The sequence below is a fragment of the Meriones unguiculatus genome, chromosome 14 (genome assembly GCF_030254825.1).
Source record: "Meriones unguiculatus strain TT.TT164.6M chromosome 14, Bangor_MerUng_6.1, whole genome shotgun sequence".
NCBI lineage: Eukaryota > Metazoa > Chordata > Mammalia > Rodentia > Muridae > Meriones > Meriones unguiculatus.
This window is the reverse complement of record NC_083361.1, coordinates 83,338,105-83,361,468: the sequence shown is the minus strand read 5'-3', so window position 1 is coordinate 83,361,468 and position 23,364 is coordinate 83,338,105. Positions and strand designations below refer to the sequence as shown.

At 38.0% G+C, this 23,364-nt stretch overlaps 1 protein-coding gene across 5 annotated transcripts in view; it reads right to left on the bottom strand.

Moving 5' to 3' along the window:
* The window catches only part of Pak1 (p21 (RAC1) activated kinase 1), a 125,186-nt gene that overhangs the window by 18,808 nt on the left and 83,014 nt on the right, over positions 1-23,364 (bottom strand). For all 5 annotated transcript variants that reach the window (XM_021634801.2, XM_060367606.1, XM_021634803.2 and 2 more), the window contains exons 5-9: positions 21,405-21,442; positions 10,278-10,394; positions 7,390-7,564; positions 5,348-5,411; positions 1,640-1,688 (exon numbers count right to left, since the gene is read on the bottom strand). In XM_021634801.2, the coding sequence (XP_021490476.1) occupies positions 1,640-1,688; positions 5,348-5,411; positions 7,390-7,564; positions 10,278-10,394; positions 21,405-21,442 (443 nt within the window). The remainder of the gene's footprint in view (positions 1-1,639; positions 1,689-5,347; positions 5,412-7,389; positions 7,565-10,277; positions 10,395-21,404; positions 21,443-23,364) is intronic.

The window sequence follows — 23,364 nt, the reverse complement described above, 5'->3', positions numbered from 1 at the left end:
ACTATGCTAACCTATCTATACATGACAGACAAAAAAATTCCCTCTTCCAGCTGGAGAATGCCCCCGTGATCATTCACAAAGACTTAAGAGCACCACGCTAGCCTTACTACCGATTTCTACTCCCCTGGGCAGGAAGTGAGGCCTTCCTGACCACACTGCATTAGCCACTCTAATGGATTTGCTTCCATTCACAGTTTTGTAACCACAGACAAGCACACAGCAAAATCAAGTTTCTTTCCTTTGGCCCACTTCTCACACAGGCATCTCCAGGATTTCCAGGAACCACTCATCCCCTGTCCGCCTCCTATCAGGGGTTACTAGGCTAGAAACATGGGCAAGAGAGAGTCATTAATATCTATCCTTAGCTTTGCTTTGACTCTGCAGCCCAAAATACACAGGACTGAAAACCAAAAGATTCTAACCTGATCACTTCTGCCTGATCATTCAGGCAAAAAGAGGTCTGTAACAGAAATAACTTCAGGCAAGTATCCATGTCTTTGAATTCTTAATAAATTCTTAAGTATGATAACAATTTTATTTACCTCTTAAGATTTTATTTTTTAACTATGTGAATTATGTTTGTGTCTGTGTGGGGGTTTGTACATATGCGTGTAGTTTCTGCTAAAACCAGAAGAAGGTGTTGGATCCCCTAGAGACACAGGATGTTCTTTTGTTGTTGTTTTTGTTTTGTTTTAAGACGGGGTTTCTCTGTGTAGCCTTGGCTGTCCTAGACTTGCTTTGTAGACCAGCCTGGCCTTGAACCCACAGAGATCTGCCTGCCTCTGCCTCCCTGAGGGATGCAGAGGATGTTCTGAGCCACCCAAATGAGGTACTGGGAACTGAACTTGAGCCCTTTGCAAGAGCAGCAAGTGCTCTTAACTTCTGAGCCATCGCTCCAGCTCCCATATTGGTGATTTTAAAAACTGACTTGCTCTCACAGAACAGCAATATTTGGCTTCTATGCTTGTAAAAAGCTAACAACAACCTAATAAAATATGTGCTTTCCCTGAACAGATACCAGATTTTGATAGTCAAAAATGTACAAATAGACCATAGCAGCCTCTCTCAGAAAAACAAAACTCTATTTTCACTCAAAGAGGAGGCTCCTCACTGAATTTTTGAGTTCCCATACTCTTGTAACTAAGACTTTCTCTTAGGTAACTAGCAACTATAACCTGCCCATCAGCAGTCCTGTTTTGTAGCCAACTAAGCATAGTCTGCAAAGAACTGCCAATCACCTGATATTGCCTTCATGGATTCCTTTTGCTGATTTTGGGTCAGTGGGCTTTAGCAATAAGGTCATCATTCTCATGGCCTAATAATAAAATAAGGACAAAGAGGTACCTCCTCAATATCATCATCTATCACCTGGAATTATACAACCACCTCCTGCATTACTTGGTCTATTTTTCCTTTCTCCATACTTGAGCTTTGGTAGCTTTTGCCAAAGTTTTTAAATCTTATCATATAGGTCTCCTATTTGGTTCTAACCGGGTACAAGAAGAAACTAAAACTGACCCATTGAGCCAAAATAGAAAGGAACGAATAAAGAAGGGGATAAAATTAACTTCAAATTAAACAAACAAACAAAGAAAAAACTGTAGGAGTAGAAGTGAGACAGTTGGTGATGAACACTTACCTCCTGCCCTGTGGCCACATCCATTGCAGTATACACCGTGCCTGAAGCGCTGAAAAAGCATAGGAGAGGGAGGAAAACAAACACAGGTGCAGTGATGTAGCATATGCTTATGCAGCTCTACAAACAACGTGGTAAATACGTTAACAAAAACATAAAGAAATAACTCCGCCCTCCACAGCCCTCTAACTGTCACGTTTGAAAGATGGTGTATGGTAGTAAGAATGAAGGCTGTAATCAATCTAGAACTTTTACTTTGTCTCACCTTAAGCACGTTTTGACTGAGCTGTACTTATATGCATACGCAAGAGTTTAGTTCATACTAAGCACTAGGCTAAGTCTATAAATACAACAGTGTCAAAGACATTTATTTCTTACAACTGCTTGCCCTACTCTACTCCCTTTGGGCACTTGCTTTCATTTTCTACAGTTTCAACTGGGAGTGAGGGGATGGGAAAGGGGCCCAAGGAGAATTTCAGAATGAGATGACGATAACTTGTATTATTTATTAAAATATGTAATGTTCTCTTTACTGTCCTGGGTTCATATATTTATTTTTTTAATTCATAGAGCAATATACTTACATGTTACCTTTGATTAAAATTTACATTACAACTACAGCCTGTTACAGCATCTGCCTGTAATCCTGCAACTCACTAAGCCAAGGCAGGAGTATGGGCAAGACCTCTCTCCCCCTCCAAAACAAAGTAGGAGAGGGCTGCAAGGATTGATATTCACCTTTTGAGATTCTATTTCACAATTAACCTTTAAAAATGTAACTAATTTTTAAGAACTATGAAAAATTGGTCAACCCATATTGAATAGCCTAAAATAATCCTGAAGTACAGTCCCTCTTCTTATTATAGGATACTCTGACACTTTAAAATCATACATTTCAATCACAATGATCAAAAAAACTTCATTTTCTATGGTTTGAATGAAATGCATTTTCAGTTTTTTAAAAAATAAAACGATACTGATACTGCACATATTTTTCCAAATACATATACTTTCAGAAAAATCTGGAATTATTTCCACTTCACCCTAAAAGTAAAAATAGCTCCATGACAGACATATGAACATGTAGTTATTTATATACACACTCAAACAAAGAGATGGGCAAAGTAAAAAAGATGTGAAAGGGTTTCACAAAGAGTAAAAGGGATACTGAAAATAATGCTAGAAAAGTAATCCTATCTATCTTATGCCTAAAACCACAAAATCCTGTATATGTCTATGTAATTTTCAACATATATTTATAGTTATACATACCATATTCAAACATATATAGATATATAGTACAAATTGTAGATATTTTGAATTCTGGTTTTCTATATGCTGTGTTCAGCAAATCCTGAAGTTAATACTTCCTACCGCAATTAGGTCAATTCCAGAGGAAAGGTCAGTTAGCTATGTGCCCTCCAGGGAGAAACTAAACACCACTCTTTGACAGCCCAGCTACCTGCATGCAAAGTGTAACTGTATGATACTGGCTATCAAATGAGGAGTGGGTATGTTCACTGGGAGTCATTTCTTCACTGCCTGGTCATCTTTGCCAAGAGATCTTCAGTGACAGAATGCGTGTCTATCTTCCTATCATAGCCCTCTGTATACCTACCAATATACACCCCTCTTTTTAAAAGCTTTTTAAGACTTTATATGTACAACTATTTGTCTACACGTATGTTTCGAGGTCAGAAGTAGGAATGGGATGTCTTGAAACTGGAATTATGGATGATTGTAAGCTACCATGTGGGTGATAGGAACCAAACCCGGGCCTTCTACGAGAACAAAAAATGCTCTTAACCTCTGAGTCATCTCTCCAGCTACTATATATATATATATATATATATAGTATATATATATATACACACACACACATATATATATATGCCATCCTTAAAGTGCAAACATATTAAAGTTATTCTAATATTTCTATCTCAAGGAGACCCACATAAGATCAGGCAGCTTAATAGTCTTTAGATCTTTAACGGGAGGGGCAGGGAAATGAGCCAAAATTTTAACAGTACTAATTCATCAAACTGATGTGGCATTTATAATTTTTAAATTATGAAATACAGCAATATTAATATAGGTGTTTAATAAATACTTCATTCTTGCCTTAGCCAACCTATTAAATAAAGCAGAGCACATTTCATAGATATCGTACATCCGTTTTTTTGAAGGCATGTTTTGGAGTAGAAATGCTCCTTCAAATATACAGATAAAGAAACTCAAATTCAGAGAAGGCATCTGATTTGCTAAAATTTGTCCATGTACCTTTTTGCTACATTCTTAATTTAATACTCAATTTAACTACCTAAAAACAAAAATCCCACCTACATTATTGAGTCAAGCAAAACAATTTCTTCTCAAAAATGTAAAGTATCTTTTACCAGTTTGGGCTCTCAAAAGCATAATCTAGTAGGAAAGGCACTTGAATCAGGAAAAATGGCATCTGCTCAACCAAAAGTTGTCCTGGGGATCAGATTAAAACTAGATGTAAATAAAAAATATAAACTATAAAATGAAGTGTAAATATAATACTCATACTCATATTTTATAATCCTTTAACACATTTTCAGAAATTTCTGGTAGCCTATTAAACTCAAGGCAAAAAGATTCAATTAATTAGTAACAATACTTTTGTTCTACTAAGAGCCTACTATGAGCCAAACTTAATTTTTTCATTTTCTTTTATATTTCATGTACTCTGGCATGTCCATAGAAATCCCATTATTTTAATTTTTCATATAAAGGTACAATTTACCTAAAATTTTCTGCATTAAATCATTAAGACTACAGTTTGATTTTCACATTTGTATACAACCCATGTTCACCACTAAGCTCCACATTTCCTCTTTCTTTGCCCCACTTGTCCTCCTCCTCCTAGACAAAAGCTGACTTCTATATTATAATTCTTTGTGTGACTTTCTATCTCCTGCTGATTTGAGACCCTTGAGGGCAGAGACTGTGATTCATAGCCATATCCACACTCCTCAACACACAACAAGAACTCAGTTAAGATTTACTGAATTCAATTCACTGAGAGAACAGCATACAGATTATGGAGACGAAACTAGAGAGCAAAGGTCACAGATTCCATCACTCACCTAGAAAAATAGCTCCCATCCCAGTACTACAAAGTCTATAGATCTGGGTCTTGATTTCATACTAGCAATGACAGGTCTCAATACTAGGGTTAATATGAAAAATCAGTTATAGTTTGGGGAGCTAGAGGGTTGTTATCGTTTCTGTTTTGTGTTTGGTTTTTGGAGACAGGGTTTCTCTGTATGACCTTGGCTGTCCTGGAACTCACTCTGTAGACCAGGCTGGCCTCAAGCCCAGATATCCACCTGTCTCTGCCTTGCAAGTGCTGGGATTAAGGGCATGTGCCCCCACTGACCTGCAGGAAGCTGGTTTCATGGTAAGACAATAGGTGACTGACTGACTCTTGTTGCAGGGGTACTTTAGTACGGTCAGATGATAGTACATCTCTCATATAAAGCATAATTCTGCAAAATTTGGAAGTCATACTAATATAAAACCTCCAGATAGGTGATACAAAGTAAAGAAAAAACAACAAGGTTGATGAGAAGGAAAAACAAAACAAAACAAAACCAACAACAATAAAAAAACAAGTAAATTGACATAGGCCATTACATACAAGTTTAAGTCATTTTTCCAAGGAAACAGAATGCCCCTACTAACCCTTGTCCGATCTTCTCAAACCGTGTATACTTCTTCTTAGGGTCGCCCACACTCACTATGCTCCCTTTGAAAGAAACAGAGACCAGGAATCATTTTGGTCCAGATCAAGAAACACAAGAGATCATCCCATGATCCCCTTAACCCCCTAAGTTGACCAATTTTAAAGAACTATGTCCAGATTCCTAAAAGCACACCAGCCAGCCTATTACCTTTCCTACAGTAAGTCCCAACCAAAAGTTTTATGCCCTTGACTGTTTATTCATAGTAATTTATTCCATTTCTAAACTCCTAAAAGCCATTCATTCACTTTTAAATTAATTCATTAAACATGTATTCATTTGTTACATACCAGAGTATATGCTGAGTGCTAGAAATAAAGGTAAGGCTCCTTTAAGACAGTCACTACTTTCAAAAAGCTCAATGTCTTCACTTATAGAAAAGACAAGCAAACTGAAGGTGCTACAAAAATACAGTGATTGCCGTAATGAGTGCTGAAAGGACAGGGAAAAAGAAGGGAAAGGCTTCAGAAAGGCACTATCCAGGCTGATTGTTATTGCAAGTACAAGTCAGTCAGATTAAGAAAGCTGAGAGAGTTCTGTAGCAGGGGACAGCTTAAATCAAAACACCCATGAGCCTCCCAGCAGCATACCAAGGCAGGGAATTAGAGCCCACAGAGGGAAGACACTTCCCCAAAGTCACACATTAACTGGTGCCCAAGCTGACAGTCACAGTCTGGTTTTTAATTTCCCAGTCCAATCGGCTTTTCCGCTGATACGCCAATCACTAGAATTTGGTGTTTCTCACATACATTATTATCTCCTTTAATTAAAAAGAAATAAGATATAAGCATCATTATTTAAAAGGTGTGAGGTGGAAAAGAGACTCAAAGGACAGCAGAAAATTGTTCAGGCCTGTCTGCTTTCTATAATGCATTGTATTACGAGTTAGGGGAAAACAAATCTGGTTTAGTGAACAGGAGTACATATGATCAAACAGATGCCTAGGTGAGTGGCTTTTACTTCGTCATATGAGGGCTCTAGCAAGGGCAGTTCTTAAGACAATGAACCAACCAAACAAACAAACAACAAAGTTAAACAAGAATTATTAGGATGAAACAGGAAGCTGCTAAACTAAAGAACCAGAAACCTCAGCTTTAGAAAGCAATGCGAGTATACAGCTTAACAAACCAGTCACATCAAATCCTTTTTACAAGAAAACATTTTTCTAAGATAAAAATCAACCTATACCTATTACCAGAGGCAGTATGTTCTATTTACAAAAACATAGTGTGACCTAACCTCAGCTGCTGCACCACTCTGCAGCTCTTTCACCTGGAGCAGGGTATTTAGAATCTTTGAGTCTTAAGAAACTTAACTACATAAATGAGGATTATCATGCATATCTTCACAGTGGTATTATAATAAAATTTAAAAATTCAAGAAACTATCTTTCTTGGTACACCAGGAATTGGCGAAACATGGAAGGGGTGAAAGTTCAGATGATGAGCAAGCAGAACAGTCCACAGTTCAGGTATTGCACAGAGCCAGCCAGGCACAAGCCTAGGATCCAGATCTTTATAGCAGCACTCCTCAAAGAACAGGTTAATAAAACATTGGGGTCTCCTTCCTTCTTTTTCTACAACCACAATGGCAGAGTTGTCTTCTCCTAGGTCAATAGCAAGTATCAGCAAGAGCATTCTTTTTCACCAAGCACAGTCAATACCTCAATCTTTCTCCATACAATATTCTAGACTACTCACTAAATAAAAGCTATTTGTTATGTCCATAACCCTCAAAGTGAGCTGTCCACATTCTCTCTTATTATGCCCCTACCTTAAGGTAGTGTACAACAGGAGCTGGTAAAACATGGAAGGGGAGAAAGTTCAGATGATGAGCAAGCAGTACAGCCCATAATTCAGGTATTGCACAGAGCCAGCCAGGCACAAGGCTTAAACCTAGGATCTAGATCTTTATAGCGGCACTCCTCAATGATTGACCAGTCATAGACCAAAGAAAGATTCAAGAAAACTGTAAAGCACTTACGTAATTTCTCCAAGATCTCCTCATCAGACATTTTAGGCTTCTTCTTTTGCTTTTCAGTATTCCGGGTCAAAGCATCTGGCGGAGTGGTGTTATTCTCAGTTGGTGAAATAGGAGATGTCGCTACATCCCGAGTGGGAGTAACAGGAAGTGGTTCAATCACAGATCGTGTATATACCTGCATAATCAGCGAGGAATTTTGGCAAAGCCAACTTTGTTAGCATAGGGGAACCTCTTCTAGATGTTCTAGCTAGAACATCCCAGGAGACCCTTCCCTTTTCCCATTCACCCTTTCTCTTATATGTCAAAATCTATATTATTCCTCTTCCGAGCCACAGTTCAGCTGGGTAAAACGACATTCCTTTGTTCTCACTGTACAAGAAAGGTTAGTTGATGGTCTTATCCCTGAACTCACTCCAAAAGGGCTAGACCACTCTCAGTAAAAATCAAAGGAGATTCTATCATTAGATTGAAACCACCCTCACCTATGATACTTTTTTCCTGAGATGAAACTCTTGTGTGTACTCCCTGACACTTTGTAACATTTAACATTGTTTTCTGTGGATTACTCCATCTTGAGCTGTTGAGCTCTTACCAAGAATTAACTACTCTTATGCATCAAGAGGCAATAAGGTATAGTAATTTAAAACAAACCCGCAAACTTGATGGCCTCGCTTAGATCTCAGTTCTCATTACTATCTGAACGACTTCAGTCAGTTTACTTCACTTCTCTGTGCTTCAGTTTCCTTGTCTATAAAATGGTATACTACATACCTTATTTAATAATAAATCAACATGTGTGAATTAAAGCCACACACAGCAGACGTTAAGCATTCAAACCTGAGATTTTAAAGACATTGTATTTCCTATTTTTTCGCTTGTTTAACAAATATTTGCTGAGAATCTATGGTAGGCCTAATTCTGTACAAAGCACTGCCCTACTCATTCTACGGGAAGAAGTATGAAAGTAACTGCTACACAGGCGAAAGAGAGAGGTTATCAAGAAAGGAGCAACAACATACTATTAAGGTTATGAAAAAGTACTTCCAGGTTTTACTTCCTTTTCCAGAAATGTTTTCAGTATTTATCAGATGTTTATCATTAAAAAAGTGATAATTATTTTTTTATCATCTATAGGGTCTATTGAAACAGGGAACATACATTATTATTCCTTGAGTCATCTAACTAACTACTTACCAAAAAAAACAAAAACAAAAAAACAAACAAACCAAAAAAACCCCAAGCATTCAAATATATGTTTACACTGAATCAATTAACAAATGGATGGATCAGATCCTTCAATTGGAGTGGCTTTCTGACTACGCTAGCAAAATAATTTCTCACTTTTTATCCTGGTACCTGTAGAACAATTGTGTCACAGGTACTTAGACCCTATTTGCTTCTCCATCTATGCTTCCTGGAGAACGATCTCCTGTCTATGTCCCTCTATAACATTCTCTTTACTTGACTCCCACTGCAGGTCTATACAAACAAATGTGAGGTGCGGTACTGTGGAATGTAATATGGACTTGGATTTAATTATCTGCTCTCAAACACTGGTTTTTGCTTACTAAGGACTGTGGATAGATCAATTTACCTTTCCAAATCTCAACTGCTTCTTCTATAAATTAGAAATTAGCAATATTTATTTCAGAGAAGATGCTAAGAAAAGCAAATTTGTCAATCTAGACCTTTATTCAGTATTTACTACCCTCTCCTGATCCCTGTGCTCAAACTATATTGAGTACTAAAAAGATAAATTGCACATAGATAAATAGGTGATAGATACACAGATTTCCTCTACTTTAGAGGAGTTCAAGATTTAGAGAGAAAACTGTGTTAAATAAATATACCTGCAAACCACAAACAGGATACATCAAGAGAGATACTGACAGCTCACTGATTTAGAAAGCTACTTTCCTTAAGGTAACTTTGGGACCTATAGACAAGGAAACCCAACAGATTCTATTTGTAAGTTCTCAGACTATGAGGTAGGTCATCTTATTGAATTTCCTCCAAAGGATCTCCCATTAGTCATTCAATCAAGATAGAGCTTAAGTCCTAGATGGTTCTTTCATTATGGAGTTCTCATAATAAAAAGCTAAAACAAACATTAGTAGAGTGTTTCAGAGTATCATCTGATGGGAGATCACAGCTCAATGATGTTAAATCGAATAAAAGCAAAGGTATAGACTGTGCAAAGTGCAGAAGGAGGGAGTGTGGCTACTCTGAAATGCAGGAACCTCAAAGGAAGTCAAAAGGGAAGTCACTATCAATATCCAGCATCAAAATGCACTCCTAACATCCAGCATATTAATAGCACTAATGTATTTATAAACTCTCTTGGGTCTTTCAACATCATCAAAGATGCTGGAAAGGGTGAACACTGCATATTTAAGACAAAAGAAAAGTCTTTGGCAAGATAATTTGCTGCTTCCTAAGAGATTGGAATAACTTATTTTATTCTGAAAGTGAAATGTGCCAATTGTATATTCCTGCCTATCCGTAAAGAATAGGATAAGTCACCCAAAATTAGACTGGAATAAACACCAATAACCTAGGAAACTTTAGAATAGCTGAAATAACAAATACACCACTTCTCTTTAATCGTGTAGGAAGTACCTTCAAAATGGGTGGTCCAGATAGCATAGTAGTGCAAGCCTATAATATTAGTACTTGGGAGAGTGAGGCAGGAGGATCACTATGAATCAAAGCCAGCCTCGATTACATAGTGAGATCCTGTTTTAAAACAAGAAGGAGAAAAAAGTAGTTCAACAACTATAGCAGCTCTAAAGTCTCTGGACCCCTAGCCTTAGTACCACCACCTCCCTCCTCTCTGCCACCCCTTACTTGCAGGAATCATAAAGCATTCCAGATCCTCAGAGACTTACAGATTTTGTATGTTCTGGGCGTGGAGCAATCACTGGAGGTGGGGTAGCATCGTCATCATCATCTTCATCTTCTGACACTGGTGGCACTGCTGGGGTCTCAGACACAGTCTTCACATTCTATGCAGAAAAGACAAAACCATCTGGTCCAGTGAACGCAGAACTCCAGCAGATCCCAGGTCTGCTAGCTCTCTAGAAGGAACTCAATTCTGACATCCCTTATGAAAGCTCACTAGCCTCAAGGCTCTCCACCTCTCTCTTATTCAGCCAGCTTCCTTCTCTTTTAGTCATCACTACCCACTCACTTTGGGGGCTTCCTTTCCCCACCTAAAGCCTAACTGGAATAGTAAGCAAGGTTATAGCTCCCCCACCTGCCTCCTACAACCAAAAACTCAAAGACAAGTTCAGTTTCTTTTTATTCTATGACTTTTACTCTTTATCATGAACAAAAAATAAACACAGAGAAGAAAATAAAATTTCATTTGCTCAACTATGTTCATAGCAGCTTTATTCATAGCAGCCAGAAACTGGAAACAACCTAGATGTCCCTCAACTGAAGAATGGATACAGAAATTTTGGTACGTTTACACAATGGAATACTACTCAGCTATTAAAAACAACGAAATCATGAAATCTGCAAGCACATGGATGGAACTAGAAAAGATCATCCTAAGTGAGGTACCCCAGACCCAGAAAGACACACATGGTATGTACTCACTTATAAGCAGATATTAGACCTATAGTACATGATAAGCATACTACAATCCACAGACCCAAAGAAGCTAAGTAACAAGGAGGGCCCAAGGGAGGGTACAGGAATGGCACTCAGAAGGGGAAATAGAATAGACAGCAGAAGTGTATGAAGAGAGGGAACTGGGCAGGAGATGGAATGGGGAGGGAGATAAAGGTGGGGATCAGATATGGGGAGAACAGGGTGGGGGAGGTAAGATGGCTGGGAACAAGAAAGGAAAATGACAGGGGATGGCATCTCTTTCTCAGGCTGGAGGCCTGCAACAGGGTAGGCTTCTGGAAAGATATGGGTATGATTCTAGCTGAGACTCTTAACAGGTTGGGGGAGACATGAAAACTGAAGTGACCTACCTCTTAGCCAGGCAGGACTAGTGGAAGGAGGGGAACACCAACTCACCGATAAAACCTTTGATCCAAAAATTACCCTGACTATAAGAAGTGCAGGGATAAAGAGGGAACAAAGATTGAGGGAAAGTCCAACCAACAATTGGATAACCATACTGAGACCCAACCTGAGACCCACCCCACAGTAGAGAGCCAGCCCCTGACACTGATGATGATACTCTACTATGCTTGCAGACATCAGCCTAACTTGACTGTTGTCTGGGAGGCTCCAGCCAGCAGCAGATCTAGACAGATGCTGGGACTTGCTGCCAAGTGAGGGGTGGAGTTCCAGGGGTCCTGTGGAAGCGTTGGAGGAAAGATGGATGGACCTGGAGGAGACAGTAACCTCACAAGAAGACCAACAGAGACAACTAAACCAGCCCCATGAGGGCCTTCAGAGACTGAGACATCAACAAAGGAGCATGCACGGTCTGGACATAGGCCCCCTGCACATGTGGCCAATAGATGGCTTCGTTGTCAAATTGGGAGCCTGGAGAGTGGAGGTGTGTGTTGTGGGGGTGGGGGTTGTTTCTAACATGGACTCTATTGCCTGCTTTTGGATTACTTTCCCCTGGCAGGGCTGCCTTGCCTGGCCTCAGGGGATGAAGATATGCTCAGTCTTGATGTGACTTGATGTGCTGGGGAAGGTTGATATGACAAGAGGGTGAGCTCTCCCTTTCTGGGGGTTAAAGGCAAAGGGAAGGGGAAGAGGGGACTGGAAGAAAAGGATGGAGGGGGTCCTAGTGCTTTAATGGCAAATGGCTAAGCCATCTTCCCAGCCTTAAGAAATAGTTTCAAAGGAGTCAAATTGATATAATGCAAGTATTTATTCAAGAGGCTGGAAGATGGCTCCCTGGGGAAAGTTTACTGTGCAACCAAGGATCAGAGACAGAGATCCCTAGCACATACATAAAAAGTCAGTACCCAGTTATGGTTATCATTGCTGTGATGAAACACCATGACCAAAACAAATTGGGAAGGAAAGGTTTACTTGGCGTACACTTCCAAATCATTGTTTATCACCAAAGGAAGTCAGGAAGTCAGAACTAAAACTGGGCAGGAATCTGAAGGCAAGAGCTGATGCACAGGCCATGGAGGGGTGCTGCTTATTGGCTTGCTCCCCATGGCTTGCAAAGCCTGCTTTCTTATAGAACTCCGGACCTCCAGCCCAAGGATGGTACCACCCACATTGGGCTGGGCCCTGCCCCAACAATCACTAATTAAGAAAAATGCCTTACAGGCTTGCCTACAGCCTGATGTTATAGAGGCGTTTTTCTCAATTGAGGATCTTTGACTCCAATGACTCTAGCCTGTGTCAAGTTGACCTAAAACTAAATAGCATAGTCAGGCATGTCTCCCTGCAGCCAGGCATGTCTTCCTGTATTTCTAACACCAGAACTATGAGGTAGAGACAGGTGAACGCTGGGGCCTCACTAGACATCCAGTCTAGCAGTAATTGAGCTCATGGTCAATAAGAGATCCACTCTCATAAATGCGGAGAGTGACAGAAGAAAACTGCCATCAACCTCTGGCTTCCAAATGAACACGTATAGATAAGCACATCACATACATACACTAAATTTTTTTTCAACATACATGCAAGCAAGTATAGGAGGAAAAAAGATAGTCAAAATCCATATGGAAAACTGGTATCAAATGACAAAAATAAATTCAACCATAATAATTCTGTTAAATATCTAAACTCCCAGAGAGCAGATATTGTCACATTGGAAGAAAAACAGCAAACAACATATAAGCATATGTTGTCTACAGGAAACATATCATAAACTCAAGAACATAACTCTGAAGTAAAACAACTAGAAAACAAGTACATGAAAACAGCAGTCATAAAAAAGTGTAGTGGGCTATAGTAATTAAAACAAACACATTACAGAAACATTAGCATGCTGGAGATGAATCTCAATGATGGAGCACTGACCTAGCATCTGAAGAGCCCTCAGCTTAATCCCAGCATAGAGAAAGAACATGAAAGGGGCAGAGGGACAGACAGATATACAGAGACACAGAAGGTCATTTCACATGTGTAACAAGTAAAAACAATTGATGTAAGAATTATAAACAAACAATCAAACAACATATGATTATTAATAAAATATTTATGGTAAAACAAGCCATGTTATGTAAAGCAAGAAACGACACATTGAAGGCGAGAAATAATTTGTACAGAGAGATTCAATTGTTCTTGGGGATTTCATTTCTCTACTCTTAATAATTAGGAACACAAGAAAAGATACAGAAAATAAAAACATCCATTTTGACCTAATCATCCCATACACGCAGGAGATACTTTCAACCACACATGAATCACTATTTTCCATAACAGAAATGCTAGGCCATGAAAACACATCTCAATAAATCTGAAAGAAATGATGTTTATCAAACAGCATGTAAGAAATTTGTCTAGAAAACACAAGAGAAATGGCTAATGAAAAGATGCTCAAGGTCATTACTCATTTGGATATGCAAATAAAACCACAATAAGGTATTACTTCACATGCACTATAATGACCACAATCAAAAGACAGAAAACCAGAAGGGGAGTGCAGGGTAATTAGAACCTTCATAATTGCTGGTGGGCATGAAAAATGACGACAACACTGCGGAAAACAGTCTGGTAGCTACTTCTGTAGTCAGATCTTTATGAACAACAACAACAAACTCATAAGATTCTTCTCTGGATGTGACCTAGAACCTAGAAGGAATGTTTCAAAAAGAAACTATGAAGGGTTTTTCTAGGTGGTCTGGCTGAACTACCTGTATGTGAATGCCTTGTCCCTGTCTGGGAAGAATTAAAATGTGTTGCCTCGCTGAGGGAGGCATGTCAGTGGGGACAGGCTTTGAGGTTTCAAAAGACCAGGGCCATTCCCTATGTGTTCACTGCTTCTTGTTTGTAAACGTGAGCTCTCAGCTGCTCCTCCAGTGCTATCCCTACCTGTGGATGCCATACTCCCTGCCATGATGGTGATGAACTCACATTCCTCTGTAAACCCCAAATAAACTCTTCTTTCTATAAGCTGGCTTGGTTATGGTTGTTAGTGTGCAGGTGATTCTGTACCCCATCACCCCATCATATTTCACAACGATGCTTTATAACAGCAACAGAAAAATAACTAATGCACTATTCTACAGTGATGCTCACAAATAAAAATTCTAGATTATGGTGATGGTTATAAAACTATAAATTACTGAAATTCCTGAACTTAAATTAAGCTTAAATTCTACTAAATTTACACAACCATAAATATAAAAGAGACCTCCAGGGGCTGGAGAGAAGGCTCAGCCGTTAGGCACAGTAGCTGCTCTTCCAGAGGACCCAGGTTTAATTCCCAGCACCCACATGGCAGCTCACAACTGTCTATAACTCCTGTTCCAAAGGATCCATCACCCTCATACAGGCAAATGTACAGTCAAAACACCAATGTACATAAAAATAAATTATTTTTAAAAAAGAGACCTCCAAAGATTTTTTTTAAATGAAAGGAATAACTCTAACATAAAGGTGAAAAACCGAAACAATTAAGGAAAAGTACCACCCAGAAAACAAATAAATAAACAAACAAACCAAATACCAAAAAAAAAAAAAAACCCAAAAAACAGGCTGAATAGGAAGGAAAACAAATCAAAATAAAGTATATCATTAATACCCTCCAAGATAAGAGCAGATACTAATTCTAGACACAAAATATAATGTTACAGTTTTTTTAATGAAAAAGCATTTGGCAATTAAACATGTAGCAGAAATAAAACTTAATATGTATAGTGAAAAAATAAAGTTGAGAAAGTCTCCCAAAAATTAAAACAAAAATCAAAGGAGTTCCAGGAAAAGAGAACAAAGAAAATAATCCAAATGTATTCTCCAGTAGTTGAAAGCTAGAGTGTTTATGTTTAAAGACTTCATAATAAATGTATTTGTTCTTTTCACAATAAAAGATGGAAATGTGTGTAGAAATTTGAAAGTCAAGAATGGTAGTAAAAAGATCCTACCAGCTTTTCAAATGAGAGAAAAAAAAAAACACATATATAAAGAAGCAAAAACAAAATAGCCTTGGATTTAGTAGTACTTAAGGTAAATGTCAAAATAGTTATTTCAAATTTTATTGGAAAATTATTACCAACCTAGAATTCTGTAATCAGCCTGTGTCAACAAAATATGAGAAAACAGAAAGAGAAACTCCAATTCCAAAACCCAAAAGATATTAACTACTCACTTCCTACTCAAAGCTACTAGTGGATGTGCTCTACCAAAAGGCAAAAGTAATAATGAAAAAATTACAGAAAATGGGAATACCAACACAGGATTGCCAAGACAATGGTGAAGAGAAATCTTGGAAATAATGTTATTTATTTCATGATTTCTAGTACCACTGGTCTTTTTAATATAAATTTGGAGAAAATGATAAATTTTAAGTCAATATTCTCACTCACTATCATCCCTGTGGATTATTATTATGTAGTGTTTAGCCTCTCAAAGACGATCTCTGTGTTATAAACCTCAATCTTCACATGTCCAAACACATCTCTATTTTGACGTGATCAAATGCTGGTTTTATTAGAGCTGAATTCTTGACTCTATAATTCTTCTGATACTTCAAAGGATATCACACTTCTGTGTACCACTGCTAACCTATAGTCTGATGCTAATGTTCTGGTCTATGCTAGCTGCATTTTTTTTAAAGAGGATTTTAAGAATTTTCTATGTTTGGTCTCTGATTATCTGACCTGGTTATGACAGGCCTTTCATTTGAAGATCCATGATTTTCTTTACATGGGGAACGGTTTTATTTATTTTCCTTTGAGTGTGTATGTGTGTTGTATTTGACTTTTCTATTCTACTCTCTGTTCTCTAATTTGTCTTCCTGACTTGCATTCCATTGTCCCTTATTTTCACATTTTCCATCTGTTTCATTAATTTTCTGAATTGTTTTCTTTACTTGTTCTTTAATCTTTCTTAACTTATTACATTTTTAAATTTTAAGAATTCTTTTACTCTTTGATTACTCCAACAATACATTCACGGAAGGTCTGATTGAATATGCGCACTCTAAAGAAGTAGTTACTGGCAAGTTTTCTTTAGGATATGTAGGCATGGAAAAGCATATTAGGAAAAAGTTCTTCTTCTGGGTATCACAAGTATGAGATAGGATTTTAAAAGTATTTTCTTTACAGGAAGGAATTCTTGCCTGGAAACTATAAACTATAAACCTCCCATGGCTCAGGAGGTTATAGGCCATAGTGGGGAACCTACTGTTGTTATTTTGCTGAATGGACATGTGGTCAAACTGCCTCCTACACATGAACATTTATATTCAGGGATTAGCCCTACTCTCGACCTTGACCAGAGACACTTCTTTCTGCAGTGGGTAACAGTTAATGCAGAACTCCTAACTGTTCAAAGTGCCAAGTCACTTGGAGTATCAACCTCCTACCCTGACCAGGGTTCAAGGAATAATAGCAGAGACGATATGGAAAGAACGCAGCAGAGGATGGGGAGGAATGCTGTGAAATGCTATCTTCTGGATACGATGTGGCACTGGCATTCATGAGCTCACTGCAGCTGCAGTTTCTGACACAAGAGCTGCACTAGATAAAGTCAACAAGATCAACCAAACATTCTTACCAAGCAGCGCTAATTGGTCTCAGCTGGTTTAAAAAAAAAAAAAAAAGGAAATAACATGAAAGTGGGAGGTGGACCAGTTAGGAGGTATTGGGGTGGGGGACTGGGAAGGAGTTGAGGGTAAGTATGGTCATGACACATTGTATACAAAAAGAAATTGTCAATAAATAAATAAATAAATAAATAAATAAATATCCAGAAAAGTCACAAGTATTTTCTTCAACTGAAGAGCTATGTTCCTCTTTCTTTACTTCTGTGGTAGAAATCTGACTAGGGTTTTATGTTCCCTCTCAGGCTCCCTAGTCACAGCAGTTTTTCTTAAGTAAAATGCCTGTGTCCTTTAAAAATATCTTATTTTAACCTAGTCACAGAGGTAAGAGGGAAGCTACCCTTGTCTCAAATGTAGAATTTAAATTATTTTTAAAAATTATTCAAGACTATAGCATCTCACCCCTTTTTTCCTAGAGCTACCTTTTTTCTTCATAGGAGTTTTCTCACCTGTTCTGCTCTGTTTATAAAAAGCTCTATGTAACCAAGGCTGGCTTGAGCTTTTGCTCTTTCTGCTTCAGTCTCTTGTACTGGGATTTCAGGCATTTGCCATGTACCTGGCTTCCAGTTACTTAAACCTGTGGCTACTTTTGATCTATTCAAACAGGCTTTGTATCTTTTATGAATTTTTCTCAGTGGTTAGTTATGACCTGCTTTTTGCTTTGGAATACTATTCCTTATGAAATATATCTTTGGGCCAATAAGAGATGAGCACATGAATTCAGTTCATTACCCTAAGCTTCTTTCTAGAGCAATAGGAATAAGACAGGAGCTTAGACTAAACTATCCCTCAGACAGGAAAACACTGCCCATTTATTTCCTATATTTACCTGGCATTATGTTATAAATCCTTTACATATATTCTGTTTATCATTAATTTGTGAGCTTAAGAGCAAACCATTCCCAGCCCTTCACTTCTCAGCACTCAAAAAAACCTATCACACAGTACACACTCTCTTGTTTAAGATGGAGTCTGGCTATGTAGCCCACACTAGCTTGGAACTTATGATCCTCCTGCTTCAGCCTCTTGAACAAGATTACACATATGTACCACCACACCTGGCTGGTATAAATCCTATAAATAAGAATTAGCTGTAAAAACTCCATAGAATCTCCAGTCAGATCCTAGACACAGATAAAAGTGTTCAGAGCTAAAAGAGATCTATAAGGTCATGTTTGTTAAATAAGCAAATCTTTAAGACCTCGTAATGTAAGCTTCCCTCAACTACCAGAAGGAACAAATCACAAATAAAATATGACTCCAGTACACATTATTCTTGTAACCTTCTCTTTGGGCTCAGATCTCCCTAATCTGCCATCAAGATTCTTCTCAATGTCTAGGATAGCGTACATTCATTTTTGTGTTTTCTGTGCTTTGACACAAAGAAATACTTTGTGCTCAGGAAATACTTCGGAAATAGTAAACATATGAATGTTCAGGAGAATGGATTTTTTTAAACTGATTTTTACCATTAACTCAACAGGAAGAAACAATTCAAAATCTTTCTGTGCTATATTTTCTTAATCTGCAACATGGAGACAGTAATTCATTTATTTCATAAATGAAATGAAACAATGTGTATAAAACCAACATAAAAATCAATGATATGCTCTCATGATAAAATCATATCTCTGATGTGCAAATAAAAAATGCAGAATAGTGAATTATAGGGGAAATGCTCTCAATTAAGGGGAAATGTCCTTGACAGTCTGATGGTTCTAATTGTAGCTACTAAACCAAGCAGGTGCTATCCTCTAGGCCATATGGCATGAGCCACAGGGCTCTTCTCCTGCACTAACAACATGGCTGTTATTTCACTCTAGTCACCTTTATAAGACTGCCTTACACCTTTCTCTGTTCCCTGACACAGTGAGAAACCCTGGACTGTGTGAGATTCAGAAGATCCTAGGATCCTAGTTTTTTTGTTTGTTTGTTTGTTTAATCCTAGTTCTTATATAGTTTTATGTTTGTTTGTTTGTTGACACAGGGTCTCATGTCACACAGGCCAACCTAGTTACTACATAGGCAAGGATGACCTTGAACTTCTGATTCTCCTGTCTCTACCTCCCAAGTGCTGGGATTATAGGCACCAATAATATGGTTCTTACTTTTAAGTTGTTAAGAAGATTTCTTTTTCTGTCTATGAAATGAGGACAACAGTACTTCCTTCCCAAGATAGGATTAATTATGTTAAACATGAAGATCTTAACAAAGTGTCTGGCACCGTGTAGCCACTCAATAATAGATAATAGCCACTCTTCTTATAAAAGCATAAAGACATTTAACCCACAGGTCACAACTCCACTTTGTTTAGGCCTTTCTTCAGTAAGTTACTGATCAATAATTCATTATTCAAAGACAATGCATTTGTAAATACTTTCCCTCTATTTTTAATCACATCGCTTCCATTTGATGCAAAGCAACATGAATGAGAAGAAAGCAGAACAGAGTAGGAATCAAATGTGTATTGCCATTAACCTTTCTCTATCTCAGTTTTATCATCTATAAAACAAGGATAACAATCTGCTTCATTACATTACTGTAAAAAAATGAAAGAGATAATGAATAAAAAAAGAACCCAATAACTGGAAAGTGCCAGGCTGGCACTGTTTGTAATTGCCGAGAGTATAAATGACTGCTGGCAGCAAGGTTTGACAGTGGCTCAGTACTGTGTCATATATTACTATTCTCCCTGTTTAAAATTCTTTAAGCTATTCATCACCTTTTAGACAAAGCCAAACTCCTACATGACTTGGCCTACTTTACCATGCTTCCCCACTGCCAGCCTCTCTCCCAGCACATTTGACATTCCAGACATATCAAACTACTAGCAGTTCCCAAATTACACATACCTTGTGAACCTCTTTCCCCATGAATATGAGTTTCTATCTGAAATATATTCATCTCTCTAATTCTTATTCTAAATAATTCATTCAGAATAGACTTTACCATTGAGATGCTTTCACTGACTCAGACTTTAATTCAGTAAATGTTTAACAAATGTCAGAACCTGCTAAGTACCAAAGACAAAGAATTAATAAGACAGATATACTTCCTGACCTCATGAGCTTTACAGCATATTGAACTGTAACTGCATGTGCCTTCATAGCCTCTAGAAGACTAGGAGGTGCAAGTCTAGGACAATGTCTGACTGCTCTCTCTGGGAGAGAACGGGGGCTCTGTAAATGTGTAATAAATCAATATGGTATAAGCATCCTTTTAAATTTTTTCTAAAGTTCATCTACAGCCTCTCACATGATAAGCAAAGACTTTGCCATTCACCCGGATCCTCAGCCATCCTTCAACTTTTTGTTTTCTGTAAGCAGCTCAGGCAAGCCTTGAACTCACTCTACAGCTACAACCCAAGGAGGACTTAAACTTTCAATTCTCCCCTCTCAGCCTGCCAAGTAGTTGAGATTACAGGCTCGGCCACCAAGCCTGGCTAGAAAAATAGTTTTCTATAAGAGATAACACCCCATATAAAAAATAGTATTCTCTCTGTGTGTGTGTGTGTGTGTGTGTGTGTGTGTGTGTTTGGTTTTTTCCAAGACAGGGTTTCTCTGTTTTAGCCCTAGCTGCCCTGGAACTCACAGAGATCCATCTGCCTCTACCTCCCATGTGCTGGGATTAAAGGTTTGTGCACCACTTCCCAGCTAGTATTCTCTTATATGTATCACTGTTTATTATTTATAAGACCTTTTCAAATATATCAGTATCTTATTTTTATTCCTATTTCTATAAAAAGGCAACTTCTAAAATAGAGACACAGAAGAGCTTTGTAAGGTCATTCACGTACACTTCCAACCCACTTCTTCAATGATTTGATTCCTATCACAATTCTTTAAGCTATGAAACATGGCTGCAGCCTCAGAGGGCAGAATGAAAATTCTTACATAAACAGAATCTGTTACAGATAGATTAGTGCTCTTTACTAATGAAAGAGGGGAGAACCCCTTCTAAATTCCAGTGTCCAGAAATGCATCCAGGTAAGGAAGAATGCATCATTCTCATTTCACTGATGAAAACTCTGAACTACAGAAAGACAAATGGGGTTTCCAATGTTCAAACAGCCAAAAAGCCACATATCTGGCTTCAAGATTAGAATTCTACAGCAATGTAAAGCTAGAAGAGACATACTGTCGAATAGGGATAACATCATTCATCATTCCAGTTCCTTTACTGCAGACAGAGAATCTAAGGCATGGCAGTGACCAAACTTAGCGTCTCCAAGGCCAGGTTCTGTCTCTATCACACTGTCTTGAACCTTACTTCCATACCCACTTATTTCAGAATGGAGGAAACATAGACTTACCAAAGTGTTAGAAGAATTATAATCTTCAGCTGACTTATCTATAAAAAGAAGCGAGACAAAAGACTTAGTAAACAACTGTAGTTAACCCTTTTCTGAGTGCTAACGTGATCTGACCAAACACTTGCCAGATTCAGAGAATGGTAATAGCATGTCTGGGCCTGTGAGCAGAAGCCATGCTAAGCCCATTATATTTATCATAGTCTCCTTTAAATTTCACTGGGGCTCTGGGTATTATTATTATTATTATTATTATTACTATATTCACTTTAATATAGTGAATATTAATAGATGTTATAGTTGAGAGACAAGTTAAATAATTTGCCTGGCATGTACATAGATTAAACAGATGATTCAAAACCTGAATTCTGATCTAATTCTAAATGCCTTACTGTAACTTACACATCAGGAGTTTTCAACGGTGAAGAAATTTTCCTACATTCTACAATAACGACAAGGAATTGTGCTGTCACTCAGATAAAATAATGACCAAGCTACAGCTTCAGATTTCAGAAAGGATCTTTTAGAGGCTGGGAACCAGCTAAGTCAGGAAAATGCTGCTGCTGTGCAAATACAACGTTGTAAAGAAACAAACAAAAGTGAGTGTGGTGATGCATGATTATAATCCCTGACCAATCTACATGATGAGTTCTAAGTCAATGAAAGACCTTGTCTCAGAAATACAGGGACAGTGCTGAGGAATGATACTCCAGGTTTTCTTGTGACCTCTACATGCACAAATACATATGTGCCCTGAGGAGCCAGCAACATAAGATCAACATTTATTCAAGACATTTCATAGTCTGATGAACTGACTGAGTGGTATATAAAATAAGTGTTGCCTTACAACCAGTGATATCTCAGACTTGAGGAAATAGAAACCCATAAGATAGTTTAGCTATTAAAAAAAAAAGAAAAAAAGAAAGAAAAGAAGTTTAGAGATCAGGTGTTGTCTTCTTTGATTTGGTTCTTTAAATCCTAAGAATTTACTTGTCAGTTGGTCACCAATGGAATTCAGAAAACAATCTATCAAATCTGACATATTTCTCATCAAGAACCCAGACAAGGAAATGTCCAAGGTCTCAATTCTATCACATAAAAAGGGGCCAGTATGGCCTTTTGGTTCTACAGCAAATAAATACTCCAAAAAGTAGGAAGTAAGGAAATCTATGGCATTATGTTCTTAGAGCAAATCATGTTCACCGGAAAGACTGTTCAGCAGTTAAGAGTATTTGCTGCTCTTGCAGATGACTTGTGTTCGGTTCCCAGCATCCCCACAGTGGTTCACAACCAACTTTAACTCCAGTTCCAGGAAATCCTACCCACTTTTCTAGCCTCCCCAGAGACCATACATGAATACAGTGCACAAACAGAGGCAGGCAAAACTCATCACATAAAATTTTAAATTTAAAATCTACAAACAAAACAACAAAAATCTAAATAGTTAGGCCATGGAGAAATCAATTCAAGGCATAATTTAAACGTTGCTTTGCTTTGTCAAAAAACAAAATAGTATCAGCTTAGCAGAACTGTACCTTCCTTCACTGCCTCTAACCTTAAGTACTCCTAGGTCGTTTGAGAACTAGGCATTATGGTTATAAATATGCCTGTGATACCATAAAAAAGGGTGGAAACTGGGGTCAACAAGATAGCTCAACAGGTAAAAGCACTTGTCTCTCAGACCTGATGACCTGAGCTCCATCCATATGAGCCACATGCTATCGGGAGAGAATCAAGCCCTGTAAGTTGTCCTCTGACCACACACATGTGCTAGGGTAAATCCGTGTGTATGTATGTATATAAATTGAATAACATTTTAATAAACATTTCTCCTAAAATTTCTATAGATCAAAATTGAACTTCAAAGCACAGAATGAAAAGAGTAGAAGGTACTTCCAAACATTTTATTTTACAAATGAAAAGACTATAGTTCAAAAAGGCAAAGACACTAATTCTTGTGTTA